Source organism: Ursus americanus, chromosome 11, assembly GCF_024610735.1.
Source record: "Ursus americanus isolate L20-20 chromosome 11, mUrsAme1.1.p, whole genome shotgun sequence".
Lineage (NCBI taxonomy): Eukaryota > Metazoa > Chordata > Mammalia > Carnivora > Ursidae > Ursus > Ursus americanus.
The window spans coordinates 25,594,900-25,617,605 of record NC_142137.1 but is presented as its reverse complement, the minus strand read 5'-3'; the positions used below and the strand labels follow the sequence as shown (position 1 = coordinate 25,617,605).

Genomic DNA, 22,706 nt, shown 5'->3' with positions numbered 1-22,706 from the left:
CAGGAATGTTCTGCAAGTCAGTCATTTTTGTATCTTAAAACACTAAGTACCAAAGTTCAAATGAACATTTTAGTATTTTGTGGGGGAAAGCCATACTCTTTTCAATTCCAGACTACTATTTTCCTATATTTTCTTTCAATCTTGTGATAAAAAGCTAACTCATAAGTCAAGATATTATCATATCACACTAACGAAGGGTGAATCCTTGCTACACTGACACAGGTGACAGCACAGTGGAGGTTAGTGGGGCTAGCACGGACCTCAAAAACTGCTTCGGATTATTTAGCCATCTGAAAGCTCCAGTACTGCAAGTTATAATGAACAAACTGACGAATCAATTTCAATAGTAAAATGAAAATTGTGGTAGGAAGAAATGGAGAATATATACTTAGCGACTCTATAAATCCCAAAGCAGGTAGCTGGGCAGTCTGAGCATTACAGTGTTTTACCTAAGGGTTATAAACAATTTTTCTGAAGTTTATAAGTAGAAATGACAATATGGGAATATTCTCAGAGTTCACTATAGATGTAAGATTTCTTAGAAAAAAAAAATCCCTCAGGAAACAAAACCAAAAGCTAACACATGGCTTTTTGTGTGTCTAAGTTTTAGATAAAGGATGCATAACAACTGAGAAACATTAACAACCAAGTAGAAGAAATGAAGTTATTACCTGAATATTAAACAAATACCAAAAAAAATGGTAATAACAAAGCTATTACTACTTTAGATTATAAATATAGCATTTTTATGTGTTGCATATTTACACCCAACAAATTTTAAACCAAATCAGATTATGATGCTTTCCAAATGGACAACTCTTTATCAGGAAAAGGAAAATTTGCATTTATAAGACTTAATGCAGTATCTTATTTTTCTCTAATTTCATCAACTAACTAACATTCGTCAAAGAGAAAATTATATGTAGAATGCCTTGTTGATTATTTCTGACCAGCTTACAGTTGTGATTTTGGTAATCTATTAATCACCTAATTCATTTAATTTTTTTAACTCATTTAATTTTAAATAGAAATTTTAAAACTTAATAAAGAAGATAGTTTGCTAAAATATTAGTGTGAATGGAAGTTAAAATGCCACATTACTGACAATAGAATCTATTACTATGTTGCAAAACACTACATATAATATTGCACAAGAACATTTCCCGTGGGGGGATTATTATAGATCTGTCCATACTGTTAAACTGATTAAGAAAATCATAAAGGGGTGCCTGGCTGGCTCAGTCAGTGGAGCATGCAACTCTCGATCTCAGGGTTGTTAGTTCGAGCCCCATGTTGGATGTAGAGATTACTTAAAAATAAAGTCTTTAAAAAAAAAATCATAAAAAGTTTAAAAAAATTTCTCCATATGAATTTTGGAATTCTCCAAATTTTTTTACCTCTGAAATTATGAATAGCATTTATCTCTTTAAGGGCTCATTATGGAATGCATCAGACACAATGGTTTATTTAAGTATGATGGAGTAAAGACACAGATCTTTCACCCAAATATAAAACAGCTGTCCAAAATACCATGAATTGCTGGAATTTGATCAGATGAGAAGAGCAATGCTTGCCATGCAATCCATGTATCAAGAAAGCCAATAATAGCAGTCCAGTTGAAATTAACCCAAGAAACTACTGTTCTATTCAAAATACCAATTGGTCCTCTTTTTCTTTCAACCACAATGATTTTAAATAATGTTTACAATGGAACAAGATTATGTTCAATGTATATTATACAATGACCACACATTTAAAATGTTATTTTCTTAAATGTATAAAATTGAAGATATTTCCAAGAAAGCTGATCCTAACAAAGCTGATATTTCTCAACTTACCAAATTATTTGAAATTGATACTGAACCACCCCCTTACCCTCTGGTTTTCCAAGCTTCATCCCTTCTATCAACCATTTATATAGCAAGCTCTTAAAACGACACTTTCTGCAAGACCTACTAATGTAATGAATCTATGCTGACACATGATTTCCACCACATAAAACAAGTCATACTTTACAGAAAGAAAGCGCTATATACATATGTCCTTTTAAACACTTCTCTCTTTCCTTTGCATATTATATAAATCAGGGATAAGAAAACTTTCTGTAAAAAGCCAGATAGTAAATATTTTAGGATTTGAAGGCCGTAAGTGCCACAGCTACTTAACTCTGCCACTATAGTGTGAAAACAGCCGCAGGCAATACATAAATGAATAAGCATGAAGTTTCTCAATAAAATTTTATTTACAAAAACAGGTGGCTGCAGATTTGGTCACTGGCTATAGTTAACCAACTCCTGGTATAGATTATCACAGTCCTGCAGTACAGAACTGAGACAGACATACTGAACTTTATAGAACAGTGCTAGGTAGATACCAACACATGCCTTCACAATTATATCTGTTCATATACTTACAAGAACTGCCTAAGTTTTACTAAAATCACAACAAAGATCCTTTAAGAATAAATCAGCAAAATTGGGACACTGTGTCACATGGTCAGCAAGGAGTTTCAAGTGTGAAGCAGGCACAATAAACATAGTATTAACCAACTTTTTTATAGACATAAGGGAATGTTAAGTACTCTATTTTTTAAATTTATAGTACTCCCCACAGCCTTATCTGTGAGGGATACAATCCAAGATGCCTAAAACAGCAGATAGTACTGAATCCTATATATACTAGGTTTTTCTTATATATACATACTTTAAGATAAAGTTTAAATTATAAATTAGGCACAGTAAGAGATTAGCAAAAATAATAATAAAACAGGACAATTACAACAATATACTGTAGTGAATGTTATGTGCATATGGTCTCTCTCTCAAAATATCTTACTGTATTGTACTTACCCTTCTTGTGATGAGGTGAGATGATAAAATGCCTACGTGGTGAGATGAAGAGAAGTGAGGGGTGTAGACATTATGACGTAGTGTTAGGCTATTACTGACCCTCTGACAATAGGTCAGAAGGAGAATCATCTGCTTCCAGACCATGGGGGATCCTCAGGTAATTGAAACCATAGTAAGTGAAACTATGGATAACAAGGAACTACAGTACATAAAATACAAATACATTCTTTTATTTTGGGGGGGAAATCTGACTTTTTTTAAAAAGATTTTATTTATTTGTCAGAGAGAGAGAGAGAGAGCACTAGTAGGGGAAAGGCAGAGACAGAGGGAGAAGCAGGCTCCCTGCTGAGCAAGGAACCCAATGCAAGACTCAATTCCAGGACCCCGGGATCATGGCCTGAGCCGAAGGCAGATTCTTAACCAACTGAGCCACCCAGGCATCCCAAAAGTCTGACTTTTAAATAAATTTCCAAGTTTCAAGCAAACAGAATAGCGATAGTTATTATTTTATGAAAATCTCAAAGAATTACTAATCACAAAATTTTAAATTGGTAATTCTCATGCTTCTGTCTTTTCCATGTGTTTTCTCCTCCATGATGAATGCCCTTTCCCACTTTGTCTGGTAACTTTTATTTGACTTTTAAGTTTTAAGTATCATTTGTTCATTGGAAATACTCCTGACATGTACTGTCTACTCCACTCAAACCGCTAGAGTGGCTTGGCACCCCTTTTCTATATTCTTTAGCATTCTGTAGTTAATTCAATTACAGAAATTCCGCCCTGGTTATAAAAAAATTTTACTGACTTACAGACCAAAGTAAGACAATATTAATCAGATTCGATGATCAACACCAGTGTTTTCTTATAATATCTCCATTCACAAGTTATTAATTTTGACTTAATCTTAAAATAGTTTGTTCAAGAAGTTTCATGAGTTCTACAATTTCTATGACACCATATATCCAAAAATATGTATCTGCAGGCTAAGATTTTCATGACAGCTTACTTAACAAGAGGACACTTTTTTTTTTTAAACAAAGTAAAAACCATTCTATTCTACTATCTACTTGGAGCAAATAAGTCTCAATCCAGCTTGATTTTTTTCCCATTGACTTTTCTTCTATTTAACTGTAGGACTCTTTCTTTATCCTTGAAGTTCAGTTATGCAGCAGAAAAATGTATTATTCCTCTATTTCATTTTTCTCTTTTAGAAATATGAATTATGTGAATGTTTGATCTCTGTTGTCTGCTTTCCATAGTTAGCATTTTCACTACAACAGTTTTCTCTCTGACTCTTTACCTTCATTTTGTGTGATTTTTTTCATAAGTTGGGTCTCTGTATCACTAATTTTATGTTTAGCAGTTTTGATTCTTTAACTTGGTTTTTCTAAGATGCTCTTCACTTCTTTAATGGGTCTCCCCTCACTCTCTTTTCTTACCTCTGTCACCTCACTTTCCATCTAATCTCATAGTTACTTCATCTCTGTTCTATTTCTTTGGTACCCATAACTTCTTTAATTTCTTTTAAAATACAGAAAAGTTTTATCTGAAAAAGTCTCCCATTTCTTGGGGTAGCTCTTCCAAAGTATACCCTTTTGTGGCTTTTGCTTGTTAGTACATATCTACCTCTCCTGTCTGCTCCTGCTGCTTCCTTCCTATGCCCCACCATTCTACTCTTTTCATGATAGCCTCTGTACATAGGACCTATGCTCATTCCACTTGCTTTTTGCGAATTTCTCAACTTCGAATGTGAGTAGTCCTATCCATGTCTGATTTCCTAAGAAGGGAGGGCAAAAATTGACCTGCTAAAAAAATGGGTTTGATTATAAAAAATTACACAAGATCATTCCATAAAAGTCAAATGTTAGAAATCTTAGAAAAGTCTAACAGAGAAAATGTAAATCATCTATAATCTTATTATCCAGAAATAAGTTCTAGTTACATTTTGGGGTACTTATTACCAGTATTTTCCTATGCATGTATATTACCTCCATAATTAAGAAAGTTATAGGTATACTCTTACATCATATTTTTTTCACTCACATTATCTGTGAGCATTACTATATATTATCAAAAGCTTTTTGAAAATATCATTCCAAGTAAGTATTCTGTATCCCTTCATGTGACTGTACCATCATTTAAAGATTCCTCTAAACATGGGAAAGATGTTCCTATCACTGCTTTTTTTTTTTTTTAAAGATTTTATTTACTCATTCGACAGAGACAGAGACAGCCAGCGAGAGAGGGAACACAAGCAGGGGGAGTGGGAGAGGAAGCAGCAGGCTCATAGCAGAGGAGCCTGATGTGGGGCTCGATCCCATAACGCCGGGATCACGCCCTGAGCCGAAGGCAGACGCTTAACCGCTGTGCCACCCAGGCGCCCCCCATCACTGCTTTTTTAAAATAGTTATCTTATTTATATTTTTAAAGTTTCTGTAAAAAAAAAATATGGCCCTGAGTTCCTAAATTACAAAATATCCTGTATTCTTCTTCTTTACAATTAAAAGCCAAGATAACAGAAACCATTAACAAAACGAAATGGCAACCTACTGAATGGGAGAAGACATTTGCAAATGATATATCCAATAAAGGGTTAATATCCAAAATACATAAAGAACTTACACAACTCTACACCAAAAAAAGTCCCAAGTAATCAGACTAAAAGATGGAGAGGGAACCTAAATAGACATTTTTCCAAAGAAGACAGCCAGACAGCCAAGAGACACATGAAAAGGTGCTCAACATCACTAATCATCAGAAAAATGTAAATCAAAACCACAATGAGATATTACCTTACATCTTATCAGAATGACTAGAATCAAAAAGACAAGAAATAACAAGTACTGGGGTGCCTGGCTGGTTCAGTTGGCAGAGCATGCGACTCTTAATCTCAGTGTTGTGAGTTCAAGTCTCAAGTGAGTTCAAGTATGGAGCCTATGAAAGGAAAGAGAGAAAGGGAGGGAGGGAGAGAGGAAAAGAGAGAGAGAAAGAAAGAAAGAGTGAATAAACAAACAGGTGTTAGCAAGGATGTAGAGGAGAAGGAATCCTGGTGCACTACTGTGGGAATGTGAATTGGCACAGCCACTGTGGAAAAGAGTATGGAGGTTACTCAAAAATTTAAAACAGAAATAGCATATTCACTATTCAGTAATTACACTACTGGGTATTTACCCAAAGAGAACAAAAACACTCATTCAAAAAGATACAGGCAGTCCTGTATTCACTGCAGCATTATTTACACAGCAGCGAAGATAATAGAAACAACCCAAGTGTCCCTCAACACATGGATGGATAAAGAAGATGTGGTATATATACACAATGGAATATTATTCATCCATAAAAAAGAATGAGATCTTTCCATTTACAACAATATGGTTGGACTTCGAGGGTATTATCTAAGTGAAATAAGTCAGACAGAGAAAGACAAATACCATATGATTTTACTTATATGTGGAATCTAAAAAACAAATTAAAAAATGGGGAAAAAAACCGACTCTTAAATACAGAGAACAAACTGATGGTTGGTGGCAGGTGGGGGGATGGGTGAAATAGATAAAGAGGATTAAGAGGTACAAATTTCCAGTTATAAAATAAGTAAGTCATGAAGATGAGAAGTACAGCTTAGGGAACATAGTCAATAATACTGTAATAACACTATTTGGTTACAGATGGTGACTACGCTTATTGTAGTAATGTACAGAATTGTTGAATCAATATGTTGTACACCTGAGGCTAATATATATTAATTATACTTGAATTAAAAATGTATTTTAATTATACTTAAAAAAAAAAGAAAGAGACTTATACTTTTAGGCAAGGCAGGGTATTTAAAACTCAATTTTACCTTCCCGCCATTACACACTAAAACCCTGGACAAAACATGTAAAACATCTGCTATCAGATGTCATACAATGGGTAGCAGAGGATAGCAATCCCTGAGATGTGGGAAATAAACCAGGCAAGCAAGCATTACATTTCCCATAGCTTTCTGTCAGAGGCAATTTCTAGACAGCAGCACCGCAGTCTAAATGAGTTGAAGAGACGGTGACCAGAGTTTAGGGAAACTGAAGCAGTTGGAATTTGCATGAAACAGTTCAGTAAAAAAGGAAGTATGCAGAGCAAGAGCTCTACAGAGCTGCATAGAGAATGTCTATAATCTTTGGCTGAACATTAAATTGCATGTGCATAAGGTGAAACTTCACAAGACTGGGGAAAGAACAATCCACACGAAGCTAGAAGATATGAGCATTCTCAACAGCCAGAGTAGAGAGACGTCAGTGACACTAACGGGATTCAGTAGAGAGCCTAGAAAGGTCACATGTAAAAGAAAGGCTAATATAGTCTTAGGGTAAAGACTACTTGAGACACACTACTGAAGCTTAACAACAAGCCTCGAAAGGATAAAGCTGATCTGCAAGAAACTTAACCACTTGTCAAAATAAAATTCAACAGCCTTAAAGGAAGTAACACTCAGTATAATCACCACAATGCCCAGCATCCAATCACAATTATTAAACTTGCCAAGAAGGAAGTAACACTCAATATAATCATCACAATGTCCAGCATCCAATCACAAATTATTAAACTTGCCAAGAAGCAGGAAAGTAGGACTCAAAACCAGGGGGAAAAATCAGACCACAAAAACAAAACCAGAAATGATGGAATTAGCAGACAAGGACAGTTGATAAATTGACTTCTACTTCTGGGAAGATGGAGTATATGTCCTTTCCCTATTCCTCCTGCTATGTACAATTGAAAATCCTGGAGATTATATATAAAATAAACATAAGAACATACTAAAAAGTGGAAAGAAGAAAGATCAGCTAGGGATCTCAAGACCCGAGAAACAAAAGAATGGTGAGTTCTCTGCTTTTCTTTTCAGTTCAAATTCTTCAGACTTGGAGCTGAAGAAGCCAGCATCTCAGAAATGCCAATGGACATAGACAAATGAGGACCCAACAAAACTCTGCTCTCTTTAGCCAAAGGACCAGGAAAATGGCAACATAACAAGAGACAACTTTTCAACAATAATTTTTACTGCAGCAAATACTGCAGGGAAAACAAACTGTGGTGCCACCTCCACCCATTCCAGTCAAGAGAGGAGTCTAGAAATATATTCTCACAAGGCTGTTAAGAGGCACTCTAACCCTCCTGCCAGTAATGTCAGAGAAGACCAAGTAGGGAACTGAAACTTTCATCCCCGCCAATCAAAAATGAGCACCCTTCCCTCCTCTGATGGCATCAATGGAACCTCTGCACCAGCAGAAACAAGGAACATCTGCTCAATAGATGCTGAATGAAGAACCTCGACTTCTACCTACATCTGGCAATAATGAGACAGTGCCCAAATTTCTGTCAGAAGTGTCCAAAAAAGCCATCTAAAACTAAAGTTTAAAGATGACAAACAGGGGTTCCTGGGTGGCACATTTAGCTGAGTGACTAACTCTGGGTTTTGGCTCGGATCATGATCTCAGGGTGGTGGGATCCAGCCATGCATTGGGCTCCACATTCAGCATGAAGTCTGCCTGAGATTCTCTCTCCCTCTCTCTTTGCCCCCCACTCATGCTCTCGTTCTCTAAAATAAATAAATAAATCTTTAAAAAAAAGGTGAAATAAAGATGACAAACGAATGGCCAATAAGCACATGAAAAGATGCTATACATCACTAATCACTTGAGAAATATGAATCAAAACTACAATGAGCTACCACTTTGAATCAAAGAGAAATATGAATCAAAGCTACACCTGTTAGGGTGGCTCTTGTTCAAAATAATAATAATAATAAATAATAATAATAATAATAATAATGATGAAGACAAGTGTTGGCAAGGATGTAAAGAAACTGAAAACCTTGTGTGTTGCTGGTGGGAATATAAAATGGTGCAGCTGCTAAGGAAAACAGTATAGCGGTTCCTCAAAAACTTCAATATATACATATGACCTAGAAATTCCACTCCTGTGTATATACACAGAAGAATTAAAAAGATTCAAACCAGTATTTGCACACAAGTGTTCAGAGCAGCATTACTCATAAGACCTAAAAGGCAGAATTAACCCAATGTCCATCAACAGATGAATGGATAAACGAATTGTGGTATATACATAAAATGGAAACTTATTTCTTAAAAAGGGATGGAAGTTGACACATGCTACAGCATGGATGAAACTTAAAGACATTATGCTAAGTGGAAAAAGCCAGAAACAAAAGGACAAATATTGTATAATTCCATTTATATAAGGTATCTAAAAATGGCAAATTCACAGAGATAGAAAGGAGAAAGGTGACTACCAGGAGTTGGAAGTAGAGGAGAATAGGGAAATATTATTTAATGAGGACAGAATTTCAGTTTGGGAAGAGGAAAAAGTTCTAGAGATGGATGGTGGTGATGGTTGCCCAACAATGTGAATGTACTTAATACCACTGAACTGTACACTTAAAAATGGTTAAAATGGTAAATTTTATGTTACATGTACTTTACCACAATAAAAAAAATGATTAAAAAAATAAGATCCAAAGTCTCATGACAAATTATGAAAATGTCCAAGATTCCAATGAAATTCATTCATACCAAAAACCAGGAAGATCTCACACTGAATGTAAAAAGACAATCAACAGATGCTAACATCAAGATGACAGAGATGTTAAAATTATCCAATAAAATTACCCTACGCATGAGCAATTTAAAGCACACAAGACAAAAATGCTTTAATAGGCAATTATAACTACACTTGAAACAAAGGAGCTTATATTACTACCTAGTAAAAAATTTCATTAAGGAAGTTCTGTTCATAAGCAATATTTAATAATTTTAAATCTGCATGCAACTTATAACATAGCCTCCAAATATGTAAGGTCAACAGCAGAATTATCAGAGAGACAGACAAATTCACAATCATAGTGAGTGATGTTTTCCATGAACTTCATAATAGTTGATGGGAAAAAAAATAATAAAAATTGGAACAGCATAATTAAAAATTCTAATTTAATGAGTGTACTGTGTTATATACATTATCACAAACAACTGTGGTTGAATACTCATTATTTTTAAGAATACAGAGAATACATGGGTGCCTGGCTGGCTCAGTCGGAAGAGCACATGCTCTTGACCTTGGGGTCATGAGCTGAAGCCCTATATGGGGTGTAAAAATTATTTAAATAAATAAAAAAACTTTAAAAAATATTTTTAAAAAGAATACAGACAATATTTTTACAAAAATTGTCCACATATTAGGCCATAAAGCAAGTTTCAACAAATTTCAAAGGATTTAAATTGCACAGAGCATATACTCTAACCACAATGCAATGAAGCACTTGTTAAGAAAATAGTAACAGAAGTATAACTAGAGGGGCGCCTGGGTGGCACAGCAGTTAAGCGTCTGCCTTAGGCTCAGGGCGTGATCCCGGCGTTATGGGATCGAGCCCCACATCAGGCTCTTCCGCTATGAGCCTGCTTCTTCTTCTCCCACTCCCCCTGCTTGTGTTCCCTCTCTCACTGGCTGTCTAGATCTCTGTCGAATAAATCAATAAAATCTTTAAAAAAAAAAAAAGAAGTATAACTAGAAAATTTCTTATGTTTGTTTGGAAATTAAGAAACATACTTCCAGGTGATTCACGGGTTAAAGAAGAAATCACAATAGAAATTAGAAAATACTTTGAACTTAACAGTGAAAATACTAAATGTAAAAACTTAACAAATGTAGCTATTTAAAGGAAAATAAATAGCCCTAAATGCATTTAGGAATGAAGGTTGAAATGAGATTTTAAAAAAATTAATCTCAGGAAATTAGAAAAAGAACAGCAAAATAAACTCAAAGAAAGTGCAAGTAAGAGTGAAATAGGAGCCTCCCTACTTAAAAGGCAGTGGAAATTATTATGTAAGGGTTTGCTTTTTGTTTTGTTTTGTTTTGCCTTGCTTTGTCTGAAGGGGTTATTCTAGGAAGACTTCCTACAGGAAATGTACCTGAATATTTTATAAATCCTTTCCAGTACTATGACTTTTTTCTTTTTGTAATAAATTGTGGTAAAACATAAAATAAACACGCAACATAAAATTTATTATTTTAACCCTTTTAAGTGTGCAATTCAATGCCATTAAGTACATTGACAATGTTATGCAATCATTACCACTGTCTATTTCCAGAACTTTTTCATCATCCCAAAGAGAGACTCTACCCAATTTCAAACAATATCCACTCATTCCCCTCTCCTCTCAGCCCCTGGTAACCTCTATTTTACTTTCTGTTTCTCTGAATATGCCTTTTCCAGGTACCTCATATAAGTGGAATCATATAATTTGTGTCCTTTTGTTTCCGGCTTCTCTCAGTATGTTTTCAGGTTTTGTCCATAATGTAGCATATGTCAGAATTCCATTCCTTTTTTATGGTAGAACAATAATTCATTGTATAAATATACCACATTTTGTTTTTAATAGCATATCAGTCCTCCTCATCATTTCTACTATTTTATAACAATATTATTGTTTACTAAGAGCTTCTATAAGCTCTTGGGGTTTTTTTGCAATAGTCCAAGCAATAAATCACAAGTTCTTGTAGTAAATTAGACTTGTTATCACTTGGTTTATAGAGGAGAACCTAAAGGAAAAAATGTATTTTACACTGTACTTTTTCCCCAAATAAATTTCTATCTGGTTTATAATCTCTCTCTCTCTTTTTCTTTAAAGATTTTACTTATTTGTCAGAGAGAGAGAGAGCACAAGCAAGGGGAGCGGCAGGGCAGAGGGAGAAGCAGGCTCCCTGCTCAGCAAGGAGCCCGATGCAGGGCTTGATCCCAGGACCCTGAGATCATGACCTGAAGTGAAGGCAGACGCTTAACCAACTGAGCCACCCAGGCATTCGTATGATCTCTTTTCATTAAACCAAGATTCTCTATTTGTTTTAAGATTGACTTCTGCTATGTTTCTCTCAGCTGGGCTAATATGCAAGAGTAATGCTAGCATATGTGAATAGGCAAAATATCATTTAAATAAATATGAAACCACCTGTCCTTACAAGGGAAACTTCATATGTCCACCAAAAAAGTTCCAGGGAAACCAGCCACAGCATATATTTATCAGGCTGAAAGTCTGCTACATGTGAAAAGTCTTTTAAATAAATGAGACATTTTAAATATTTTCTCATCCAATCTGGTATTTATACGAATTTTAGTTTATGTTCAATTTCAAATTTATCTCAGTTCTTGTTCAATTTCAAATTTGGATTATTTATCTCTTTGGTGTTCCTTCCTCTCCAAAAAAAAAAAAAAAATTAAGGGTAAGAAAGGGAAAAAAATTAAACCTGGCCAATTTAGTTGCTTATTAATAATGTTATTATATATTAAAATATGACAAATTACTGGCCAAAAACTAAGGCTTGTGGTTAAAAAAAAAAGTACCTACAAAGTTCCCTGAGCGCCTTTAACTTGTTTCATTATGTGAGCCTTCACTCTTTATAATTTGTATATTTTCTGCTACATGAAGATACTATTTTTAGCACCCATTTTTCTCAGCTTCCCTGTTTATATTTTGCTATCTACATATATCAAATCACTTTGGATACCCAGCATGGAGAAAACACTGCAGATTTACCTTCTCCCCAAATGTAAAACATGAATATAAAGGGGAAAAATACTAACAGCATAAATCTTCAAAGAGTACTTTTTCTTACATCTATAAATATCTCACAAAAAATAAAAACCTCTGGGAACTTAAAATTGGTCAAGGAAATAGATGTTTTAATTCTCCTAAGTATAGCACAGGGAATAAAGTTTGGTACCAACAACAACTTCAAAAAGATTCTCTGACTATATCTTTAGAATATTTGAAGAAAAAAATATTCTCCTCCTTTTCCTAAAGATGTATTTACTTATTTTAGAGAAAGAGAGAGAGAACGTGCACATGTGAGCTGCGGGGAGGGGAAGAGGGAGAAGGAGAGAATCTCCAGCGACTTCCCACTAAGCACAGAGCTGAGGGGGGGGGGGGCTCAATCCTAGGACCCTGAGATCATGACCTGAGCTGAAATCAAGAGTCAACGCTGAACAGACTAGGCCACCAAGGCACCCCATTACTTCTCCTTCCTCGTAAGAATTTTTGAGGTTTTTATTTTATTTTAAAAGCTTTTATTTATTTATCTGACAGAGAGAGAGACAGCCAGAGAGAGAGGGAACACAAGCAGGGGGAGTGGGAGAGGAAGAAGCAGGCTCACAGTGGAGGAGCCTGATGCGGGGCTCGATCCCATAATGCTGGGCTCACGCCCTGAGCCGAAGGCAGATGCTTAACGACTGAGCCACCCAGGCGCCCCATTGAGGTTTTTAGGTTTTAAAAAATAATACAACTTTATCCCTTCTTCAGTTATATTGCTATAGACTGGGAAAAATTATGCAACTAAGAATTATGGGAATTATATTTTGGCACATATGCTTCTTTTTGGTACTTTTTTGGTACTTCATTTTGCTTTGTGTTATAGATATTTGTGTATGTACTATATGCCCAACTAAATTATAAATGACTTATAAGCAAGAAACATAGCGTATTTCATGATTGCATTACCCATCACAGCTAACGCAGCACTTCGTACATAGTAGGTTCTCAATAAATATTGGTAGAATATAGAATTATTGCATAATTGTGTAAAAAATTATTTAAATTAACAGTGAAAAAGGAGGTTTTCTTTATTCTTAATCAGATTGTAATGAAGACTATTTCAAACTCTATGCAGTGATGATACACACAAATATTTAAACTATTTATGTGCCTCAACTTGACATAATTTCATGATAACTTGATGGCAATCACATTTAAATATATTAGAATATTTTTGTAATAATGCTACTCTAGAATAGCAACTTTAATAGCTGAGAAAACATGTTAAAGACCATTAACCTGAAAGAAACAGAGAACATTAAACATTTTTTTCAGAAATCAATGTATAAGGTTAAACATTCCACTATAATATTTATGAGCAAACCTCAAATTAAAATTTATAAATGCAAACTATCAAATGTTTCAGTTAGACAATAATTTAGACTATATTTTATAATTTCTCCTGTGTACACATTGATGAATACTATATAAAAAACATTCTTTTCTTCTTTAGTGTCTTTGACTGTAACTATCTAATATCAAAATGACTTTTACTTGAATGCAAGACCATGGCAATGCTATAAAAGCCCTTCATTATCAATCAATACAATATTAATCAGTGAACACAAGTAAGTGATTTCCCTTACCTTTAGGACAGCAATGAATGGTATGAAGTTAGCTCTTTGGAGTCCATTTTTATAGAGATCTGAAAGAAAAAATTGCTATTAGCTTTTTATTTAGCCTAAATCTAATGTTAGCTCATATCTCAGTCTGGAAAATAAAGCCTTCTATTTATAAAAATGATAAACATGCAAAAGAAAAATAACCAAAATTGATTTCTATTCTGGTACTACACAAAATTCATTATATTCTTAATAAGAGGAAGAATTAACAAAATTATGAAAGAAAATCAAAAGACATTCAATCAAATTGGCTTTAAACTATAGTTTAAAGCAATACAAGAATTTGGAAGATATCACAAATAATCCTAAATCAATAACTCAACATAAGATATTTTTTTAAACAGTGTGGGGGTCCCTTAAAAAGTTAAAAATAGAGCTACCCTATGATCCAGCAATTGCACTACTGGGTATTTACCCCAAAGATACAGACGTAGTAAAGAGAAGGGCCATATGCACCACAATGTTCATAGCAGCATTGTCCACAATAGCTAAATTGTGGAAGGAGCCGAGATGCCCTTCAACAGATGACTGGATTAAGAAGATGTGGTCCATATATACAATGGAATATTACTCAGCCAACAGAAAGAACGATTACCCAACATTTGCAGCAACATGGACGGGACTGGAGGAGATTATGCTAAGTGAAATAAGTCAAGCAGAGAAAGACAATTATCATATGGTTTCACTCATTTATGGAACATAAGAAATAGCAGGAAGATCGGTAGGAGAAGGAAGGGAAGAATGAAGGGGGGGTAAACAGAAGGGGGGAATGAACCACGAGAGACTATGGACTCTGGGAAACAAATTGAGAGCTTCAGAGGGTAGGGTGGTGGGGGACTGGGATAGGCCACTGATGTGTATTAAGGAGGGCACATATTGCATGGTGCACTGGGTGTTATACACAAATAATGAATCATGGAACATTGCATCAAAAACTGGGGATGTACTGTATGGTGACTAACATAACATAATAAAAAATTATTATAGAAAAAGATATTTTCTTAAGTATTTAATATTTCAACATATAGAATTTTACTGGGAAAGGAATTATATTGCCCTTTATCTCAATCTATAGTAAAAATTCTCAGTACAGAATTAAAAGTGTGTAACAAGATTAGCCTTTTAAGAAAACACATCAATAGACAGAACTGTGCAAGTATTTGTATCAAGACCACATACTTAACATTGAGGTAAATGATACTAAGGCCACTTTACTTTAAAAGAAATTACCTAAAAATAAAAATTTCATTCTCAAAAGACTATAAATTCAATGCAGTTATAAAATAATAAACAGCTAGTATTTTTTGCCTTAGAATGGTGGTTTTTATATATGCATTTGTCACAGTGCATGTATGTTCAGACTTATCCACACACATGAATAGACACTGTCAAGAGCAAATAAGCGGAAAGGGGTGACAAATTTTAAGCTTTACATATTTTTCTTTATTCTTCCTTTTTTCTTTCTTTCTAAAAAAAGAAGACTTGGAATTTTATTCAAGAGATTGAAATGTTATTGCATATAAATATAGCACTCCTTTTAAAAGTAAAATCTAGAGTAATGAGATTTTTTTTTTTTTTAAGTATAAAACTGGGAGCAGTAAAAAGTGTTCTCAATAATAAAACCCATGATTTAGGTTATATGTCTCAATTTTCTTTCAAATATGCTTTATAGTGTCCTTTCTATATTTCCCTCTTTAGAGAAAATTTGATAACTGAGATAGACTTCAACTGCCACATTTACTTATGGAAATAAAAGATGGTCATTAGGAAACATTTATTCTCTTTTCATCATAACATCATTACAGTGTAGAAACGTATTTGCAAAGCTCTGGTTAATTAAGGACAAGAGGCTTTAATTCCATTACATTTAATATATTTATTTAGGGATATTATAAAAGGTAAGATAATGCTGGCCAGGCTGTTGGAATTTTCAAATTCAAAATAAGATCTTTCCTTTCCTATAATCAATACCTCAAATGAGTAAAATAGGTAAAATACAGGAAATGGGTTATTAAGTTAGGTATTTTCAAAATCTTCTCTAATTATTAAGTTGTTGGGGAAGGTGCATAAAAACACTGCTGTATGACAAGAGTTGACAGCCATGATTGCCAATAAGTGGTAAAATTCGAAGATAAAATAGCCTTATTTTATTTATTTATTTTTTATGTAGCCTCCACACCCAACGTGGAGCTTGAACTCACGACCCCAAGATCAACAGTCACATGATCCACTGACTGAGCCAGCCAGATGTCCCAAAAAATAAGATAATTTAAATACACTCAATGTTTATAGCAGCTTTATTTTTAATAGCTCCAAACAGGAAGCAATCCAAATGTCCATCATTAGGTGAGTGGATAAGCAAACTGTGGCATTTCTGTGAAATGAAATACTACTTAGCAATAAAAAGTAGAAACCATACACACAACAAAACAGATGAAATTCAAAATAATTTTGCAGAGCAAGAGGTCAGACCAAAAAAAAGGGGGGGGGTACATACTGTGTGATTCCATTTATATAAAACTCTAAAAAAAGCAAACTAAAGCTACAGTAACAGAAAGCAAATTAGTGGTTGCCTAGAGAAGGGGCCAGCAGGACAACAATGACCGGGAGAGATGAAAACAGGGAAAGAGGAAAGTTTTGAGTGCGATGGAAATATTCATTATATTGATTGTGGTGGTATTTTCACAGAGTATACACATGCCAATATTCTGTAAATTGTACCCTTTCAATATGTGCCATTTATTGTATATCAATTATACCTTAATAAGTTCTTTCAAAATTTATTGGGAAAAATACCAAAATGAATATTGAAGAACACAATGTTATAGAATTAATGCTGAGATATTACACAAATGAAAAGTTTACCTATGTTAAGGTAACCTTTTGGTCTCACTTACAGAATATCTTTGCTATGAACATATAAGGCTCTGAGAAGTAACTTAACAAGTGTGTACCTTTCAGTAGGTTCATGACAATGAAAAATGTAGAAAGGACTACTTGTAATATTCTTGATTGAAAGTTTCCACTTGTCAGCAAAATTAAAATCAAATAATAATACCTTTCGATCTTCAAGAGTTAATTTTTTAAAGGGTTAACTTTAAAAACACTCTCCCTTTATAAGGATATATAATCCAAACTTTGTGCTCTGAGAAGTATTTTCTAAACAGAATTCTAAACAAAATTCATTTGGCTTGAAAACCTTTAGGTTTTTATAGGACACTTAAGTGAAAAAGAACTGTACTCATTAAATTGAAGAGTTTTTTGCAATTCAAATATTATGCTAATTATCAATGCAATAGATCCATCTCCTGAAATGTTACTTAGCTACCGTTTTTTTCATACTAGTTGTTTAATATTATTTTTCTCAGACATAAAGATTTTATAACACATTTATATCAACATTTGTCATTGTTTACTAAATACTATTTAAAAATTCAGAAGTTCTTGCCTACAATTTTTTAATGATCTCTAAACAGAGTTAAATGAGCACTTGGTCATATAAGAGAGAGTACTGAAATTATGGCACATTCATTTTTCAAGACTGGTAATAAGGACCTCTACATTCTCCACAGTGAATAACTATAATAATACTTACAGACGAAATACATGCAAAGAGGATTTTTAAAGTAATTACAAGGATCTAAATACTTTGGAGATGTACATGGATATACAGATTTTTCCTTAAAAATCCAAACATCACAGAAGAGGTTATATACAAACCTAATGGTAACCATATATCAAAAACCACTAATAAATATGCAAAGAATAAAGAGAAAGAAATCCAAACATACCACTAAACAATTCAGCAAAACATGAAAGAAAGACAAGTAGGGATCAGAGAACATCTTTACAAACAATCACAAAACAAATAATAAATACATATCCATCAATAATTACTTTGGATGTAAATGGACTAAATGTTCCAATCAAAAGACACAGGGTGACAGAATGGATAAAAAAACAAGACCCATCTATACGCTGCCTTCAAGAGACTCATTTCAGACCAAAAGACACTTGCAGATTGAAAGTGAGGAGATGGAGAAACATCTATCATGCAAATGGATGGCAAAAGAAGGCCAGAGTAAAAATATTCATATCGCACAAAATAGACTTTAAAACAAAGGCTGTAACAAGACACAAAGAAAGACACTATATACTAATAAAGGGGACAATCCAACAAGAAGATATAACAATTGTAAATATTTATGCACCCAACATAGGAGCACCCAAATACATACAGTTAATAATAAATGTAATAACAATAACAAAAATAAAGGAATTAACTGATAACAATACAATAACAGTAGGGACCTAAACACCCCACTTACATCAATGGACAGATCTTCTAAACAAAAAATCAACAAGGAAACAACGGCTTTGAATGACACACTGGACCAGATAGATTTAACAGATATATTCCAGAGATTCCATTCTAAAACAGAATATACATTCTTTTCAAGTGCACACGGAACATTCTCCAAAATAGATCACATTTTAGCCCACAAAACAAGACTCAACAAATTCAAGAAGACTGAAGTCATACCATGAATCTTTTCAGACCACAAGGCTATAAAACTAGAAGTCAACAACAAGAAAAAATCTGGAAAGACCACAAATACATGGAGGTTAAATAATCTGCTACTAAACAATGAATGGGTAAACCAGGAAATAAAAGAAGAAATAAAAAGTACATGAAGCAAATGAAAATGAAAACATAATGGTCCAAAACCTTTAGGATGCAGCAAAAGTAAGAAGAAGAAAAGTAATTTTCCATTAAGAGGAAAATTTATAGCAACACAGGCCTACCTCAAGAAGAAAAATCTCAAATAAACAACCTAAACTTACATCCAAAGGAGCTATAAAAAGAACAAACAAAACCTAAAACCAGCAGAAGGAAGGAAATAATAAAGATTAATGCAGAAATAAATGATATAGAAACTAAAAAACAAACAAACAAAAAAACAATAGATCAGTGAAACCAGAAGGTGGTTCTTTGTAAAAAAAAAAAAAAAAAAATCAGTAAAATTGAAAAACCTCTAGCCAGACCTATCAAGAAAAAAAGAGAAAGAACTCAAAATCACAAATGACAAAGGAAAAATAACAACCAATGCCACAGAAACACAAACAATTATAAAAGAATATTATGAAAACCTAAATGCCAACTAATTGGTCACCCTAGAAGAAATGGATAAATTCCTAGGAACAGATAAACTACCAAAACTGAAACAGGAAGAAAAAGAAAATTTGAATAGACTGACAACCAGCAAAAAAAAAAAAAAAAAATGGAACCAGTAATCAAAAAACTCCCAACAAACAAAAGTCCAGGACCAGACGCCTTCACAGGCAAATTCTACCAAATATGTAAAGATGAGTTAATACCTATAATTCTCAAACTATTTCAAAAAATATAAAAGGAAGGAAAACTTCCAAATTCATTCTATGAGACCAGCATTACCCTGATATCAAAACCGAATAAAAACATCACAAAAAAGAGAACTACAAGCCACTATATCTGATGAACATAGATGCAAAAATCCTCAATAAAATACTAGCAAACAGAATCCAACAACACATTAAAAAAAATCATTCACAATGATCAAGTGGGACTTATTCCGAGGTTGTAAGGGTGGTTCAATATTCACAAATCAATCAATGTGATACATCGTATCAGTAAGAGAAAGGATAAGAACTACATGATCATTTCAAAAGATGTAGAAAAAGCATTTGACAAAGTATAACATCCATTCATGATAAAAACTCTCAACAAAATAGGTTTAGAGGGAACATTCCTCAACATAATAAAGGCCATATATGAAAAACCTCACAGCAAACATCATCCTCAATCAGGAAAAACTGACAGCTGTTTCCCTAAGGTCAAGAACAAGACAAGGATGTTCACTCTTACCACTTTTATTCAACAGAGTACTGGAAGTCCAAGCAATAATATAACAAAAAGAAATAAAAGGCATCCAAATTGGTAAGGAAGAAGTAAAACATTCATTATTTGCAGATGACATGATAGTATATATAGAAACCCCAAAAGACTCCACCAAAAACCTGATAAAACTGATAAATAAATTCTGCAAGGTTGCAGGATCTACAGAAATCTGCTGCATTTCCATACACCGATAATGAAGCAGCAGAAAGAGAAATTAAGAAAACAATCCCATTTACAATTGCATCAAAAATAATAAGATACCTAGGAATAAACCGAACCAAAGAGGTAAAAGACCTGGTGAAATAAATTGAAGATGACACAAAGAAATGAAAAGACATTCCATGCTCATGGATTGGAAGAATAAATATTGTTAAAAATGTCTATACTACCCAAAGCAATCTACATATTTAATGCAATCCCTATCAAAATACCAACAGCATTATTCAGAGAACTAGAAAAAACAATTCTAAAATTTGTATGGAACCGCAAAAGACCCCCAAATAGTCAAAGCAATCTTGAAAAAGCAAAGCAAAGCTAGAGGCATCACAATTCTACACTTCAAGTTATATTACAAAGCCATAGTAATCAAAACAGTATGGTACTGGCACAAAAGTAGACTTACAGATCAATAGAAAAGAACAGAAAATCCAGAAGGGAACCCACAACTATATGGTCAAATAATCTTTGACAAAGGAGGAAAGAATACTCAGTGGGAAAAAGACAGTCTCTTCAACAAACGGTGTTGGGAAAACTGGACAGCAACATGCAAAAGAATGAAACTGAACCATTTTCTTATACTATTCACAAAAATAATTTCAAAATGGATTAAAGCCCTAAATGTGAGATCTGAAACCATAAAAATGCTAGCAAAGAACAAAGGCAGTGACTTCTTTGACACTGGCCTTAGCAACTTTTTTCTACATATGTCTCCTGAGGCCAGGGAAACAAAAACAAAAACAAACTATTGGGACTATATCAAAATAAAAAGCTTCTGCACAGCAAAGGAAACAACCAATAAAACTAAAAGACAACCTATGGAATGGGAGAAGATATTTGCAAATGACACATCTGATAAAGAGTTAATATCCAAAATACATAAAGAACTGACACAACTCAACACCCCCAAAATAAATAATCCAATTTAAAAATGGGCAGAAGACATGCACATTTTTTCAAAAAGATATCAGATGGCCAACACGCACCTGAAAAGATGTTCAACATCACCCATCATCAGGGATGTACAAATCAAAACTACACTGAGATATCACCTCACACCTGTCAGAATGGCTAAAATCAACAACACAAGAAAAAACAGGTGTTGGTGAGAATGTGGAGAAGAAGGAACCCTTGTGCACTGTTGATGGGAATGCAAACTGATACAACTGCTGTGGCAAACAGTATGGAGGTTTTTCAAAAAATTATAAACAGAACTACCCTACCCTAATCCAGCAATCACACTACTGAGTATTCACCCAAGGAATATGAAAACGCTAATTCAAAGGGATACATGCACCCCTATGTTTAGAGCAGCATTATTTACAATAGCCAAGATATGGAAGCAGCCCAAGTGTCCATCGATTGATGAATGGATAAAGAAGATGTGGCATATATACACAATGGAATATTATTCACCCATAAAAAATAATGAAATCTTGCCATTTGCAAGAACATGAATGGAGCCAGTGAGTATAATGCTAAATGAAATAAGTCAGAGAAAGACAAATACCCTGTGATTTCATACATATATATATGTAGAATTTAGGAAACAAAACAAACAAGCAAAGGGAAAAAGACAAATCGAGAAACAGACCCTTAATTACACAGAACAAACTGATAGTTACCAGAGGGAAGGTAGTTGGGGGGTGGGTTAAATAGGTGATAGGGATTAAAGAGTACATTTGTCATGATGAGCACCTGAGCACCGAGTGATGTATGGAATTGCTGAATCACTACATTGTACACCTGAAACTAATATAACACTATATGGTAATAAACTGCAATTAAAATAAAAACTTAAAAAACAAATCCAAGGGTTAAAACCAACAGGTTTAATGCTTATTTATATCTGTTGAGAGTACATATCTGTTGAGAGTAAGAAAACCTTGAGGATCGATAATTAAAAGGAGTTTTCCTTTTAACACAATGAGATACCACCGCACACCAGTCAGAACGGCTAAAATTAAAAGTCAACAACAAATATTGGCGAGGATGTGGAGAAAAGGGAACCCTCTTACCCTGTTGGTGGGATTGCAAGCTGATACGGCCACTCTGGAAAACAGTATGGAGGTTCCTCAAGAAGTTAAAAATATCGTTTTATATCCATTTCAACATACATTCATGAATTCCTACTACATAGTTATGCTGAAATGAGTGCTGAAGACGAAAGATAAAAAGAGGAACTAGGATTTACAGAATACTGACTAGGAGCCAGGCAATTTGCTAGGCAATGTATACAAATCACAGTAACACTATAAAGCAGATATTTCTACCTCCCTTTTACAGCAAAAGAAATTAATCTTCATAGTTTCAGATAATTTGTTGAATTTCCAGCCAGTAATAGGTATACCTAGGAGTCAAGGTCTTCAATGATGTTAAAACTTGTGGACTTCTTCAGAACCATGTTGTGTTCAGCTTATCATAGCTGACAGACACAACCAGA

At 34.0% G+C, this 22,706-nt stretch overlaps 1 protein-coding gene across 5 annotated transcripts in view; it reads right to left on the bottom strand.

Moving 5' to 3' along the window:
* AFG1L (AFG1 like ATPase) overlaps positions 1 to 22,706 on the bottom strand; it is a 231,256-nt gene that overhangs the window by 86,071 nt on the left and 122,479 nt on the right. For all 5 annotated transcript variants that reach the window (XM_045806940.2, XM_087865364.1, XM_045806943.2 and 2 more), the window contains one exon: positions 14,074 to 14,132. In XM_045806940.2, the coding sequence (XP_045662896.1) occupies positions 14,074 to 14,132 (59 nt within the window). The remainder of the gene's footprint in view (positions 1 to 14,073; positions 14,133 to 22,706) is intronic.